Source organism: Giraffa tippelskirchi, chromosome 4 (genome assembly GCF_054371585.1).
Source record: "Giraffa tippelskirchi isolate mGirTip1 chromosome 4, T2T-mGirTip1v1.2.pri, whole genome shotgun sequence".
In the NCBI taxonomy this organism is placed as follows: Eukaryota; Metazoa; Chordata; class Mammalia; order Artiodactyla; family Giraffidae; genus Giraffa; species Giraffa tippelskirchi.
In genome coordinates this window covers 157,065,657-157,068,408 of record NC_137278.1, presented here as the reverse complement: position 1 = coordinate 157,068,408, position 2,752 = coordinate 157,065,657, and the positions used below count along the sequence as shown (strand labels likewise).

At 39.4% G+C, this 2,752-nt stretch overlaps 1 protein-coding gene across 1 annotated transcript; it reads left to right on the top strand.

The window, feature by feature from the left end:
- The first annotated feature begins 290 nt into the window (after positions 1–290).
- On the top strand, positions 291–1,244 carry LOC145545102 (olfactory receptor 6C2-like). Its single transcript, XM_081588825.1, has one exon. The coding sequence runs from the start codon at positions 291–293 to the stop codon at positions 1,242–1,244; it is 954 nt and encodes a 317-aa protein (XP_081444951.1).
- Positions 1,245–2,752: the final 1,508 nt, after the last annotated feature.

The window sequence follows — 2,752 nt, the reverse complement described above, 5'->3', positions numbered from 1 at the left end:
CAGAGGACTGTGACGTAGACGTTAAAATTGATCCTGTAACTAGAATGGAAATAAGATTTCAGATGAATGCTTTTCATGAACATTCTGAAGATGAATTTAATGTAGAGTCCAGGGAAATGAAGTATGATTCAATCACTTTTCTACGTTATGATTATTGATGATCAAGTAAAAGCTTTAAAATGTGCATCTGCTGCCTGTTTCACTGCTTTATTCTACATAGCTTGTTGAAATTTATTTTTATATTCTATTCCTCAGATTAAACACTTATAATCTATTAATACAGACTTCTTATGTATCTGAAGATAATGATGAAAAATCATTCTGCAATAACAACATTCATCCTACTAGGATTAACAGACGACCCAAGACTACAGGTTTTTCTTTCAGTGTTTCTGTTTCTCACCTACACTTCCACTGTTGCTGGAAATCTAGTCATTATCCTCCTCACTCTGGTGAGCTCTCACCTTAAAACACCCATGTACTTTTTCCTTCGGAATTTCTCCATCTTAGAAATAATCTTTACAACTGTCTGTGTTCCTCGATTCCTGTACAGCATGACAACTGGAGACAAAAGAGTGACCTATAATGCTTGTGCCACCCAGTTATTTTTTGTCATCCTCATCGGGGCAACAGAATTTTTTCTTCTAACTGCCATGTCCTACGACCGCTACGTGGCCATCTGCAAGCCCCTGCACTACACCACGATCATGAGTGAAAAGGTCTGCACCATTCTGGTCCTTTGCTCTTGGCTGATTGGGTTAATTGTCATACTCCCACCACTTAGCCTGGGAGTTCAGCTAGATTTCTGTAGCTCCAATCTCATTGACCATTTTGGCTGTGATGCATCTCCTCTTCTAAAGATTGTGTGCTCAGACACTCAATTTATAGAGCAACTTGTTTTAATCATGGCGGTGCTGACCCTCATACTCACACTAGTCTGTGTAATTGTGTCTTACACGTACATCATCAAGAGTATTTTAAGACTCCCTTCAGCTCAGCAAAGGAAAAAGGCTTTCTCTACTTGTTCCTCCCATATGATTGTAGTTTCCATCACTTATGGGAGTTGCATCTTTATCTATATCAAACCAGCAAAGGAAGGTGTGGCCATTAATAAGGTGGTGTCCCTTCTCAACACTTCCATTATTCCTTTGATGAACCCTTTCATTTATACTCTACGGAATAAGCAAGTCAAACAAGCCTTCAGGGACTCTATTAAAAAAATGGCATTTCTTTCTGAAAATTAGGTGACTAAAAATATTTTATAAATTAAAAATATATATACATAAGTATTTCATCCTTTACTATGTGTTCTAATTCAGATCTACAGAGCAGAACTAAAGGTACAGTCTGATTAACCACTGAAATTTCTTTTCTATTTCTCTGAGAACCATTGACTGAAAAAAGTGTTATAGCCTTAATTCAAATAGGCCTTCATTCCTTATGGCTTACTTTCATAAGTAGGAATGAATATAGGTTTCCAGAATCTATACAACCCCTCACCATCCTGATAGCTGAACCACAGAAATACAGTAACAAAAATGTGAGATGGATTTTTTTCTACTCATTCCTCTAGTTTTACAGCTCTTTGGGGGCAAAATTATTTATCTTAGGATTCCTTTCTGATCTAGCATCCACTATCAAGAAAAATAAGTTGGCCTTCCATGGTGGCTCAAGTGGTAAAGAATCTGCCTGCCAATGTGGCAGATTAGATCAGGTTAGATCAGATTAGCAGGTTAGATCTCTGGTCTGGGAAGAACCCACATGTCCTGGAGTTCTAAGCCTGTGCCATAATTATTGAGCCTGTGCTCTAGAGCCCAGGAGCCACAACTGCTGAGCCCACAAACTGCCACTACTGAAGCCTGTGCCCTAGAGCCTGTGCTCTGCCAACAAAGGAAGTCAAGGCAATGAGAAGCCTGTGCACCACAACGAAGAATAGCCCCCACTTGGCGAAAAGCCTGCACAGCAGCAAAGACCCAGCACAGCAAAAAATAAATAAATAAAAGAAGAATGCTGCTGCTGCTGCTAAGTCACTTCAGTCATGTCCGACTCTGTGCGACCCCATAGAAGGCAGCCCACCAGGCTCCCCTGTCCCTGGGATTCACCAGGCAAGAATACTGGAGTGGGTTGCCATTTCCTCCTCCAATGCATGAAAGTGAAAAGTGAAAGTGAAGTCGCTCAGTCGTGTCCGACTCTTAGCGACCCCATGGACTGCAGCCTACCAGGCTCCTCCTTCCACTGGATTTTCCAGGCAACAGTACTGGAGTGGGGTGCCATCGCCTTCTCCGAAAGAAGAATGGGTAGATGTAATTTTTCTAATCTTGTTTTTATAATGCAACCCACCTGCTACAGACTAAAATGGAACTATTTCATTATACTTGCTGTTAAACTGTTTTGATGTTTTAATTTTTTATTTTTGACATTACAGCCCTGTTTTGTTTTTTCCAGTTTCATTTAGATATAATTGGCAAATAACATTATATTAGCTTAAGTTATACAAAGTTATGATTTGATATACATATATATTGAGAAATGGTTACCACAATAAGTTTAGATAACATCTACCACCTCACATAATTACAGTTTCTATTCTTGTGATGAGAACACTTTAAGATCTTGTTTCTTGGCAACTTTTACATAAACTACACAGTATTTTTAGCTCGAGTCACCATACTGTACATTACGTCCTCAGGACGTACTTATCTTATAACCAGAATTTTGTACCCTTGACACCCTTTACGCATTTCCCTTAGCC

What these genes read in the sequence shown, in the direction of transcription:
- LOC145545102 (XM_081588825.1), top strand. Translation starts at nt 291, where the DNA reads ATGTATCTGAAGATAATGATGAAAAATCATTCTGCAATAACAACATTC.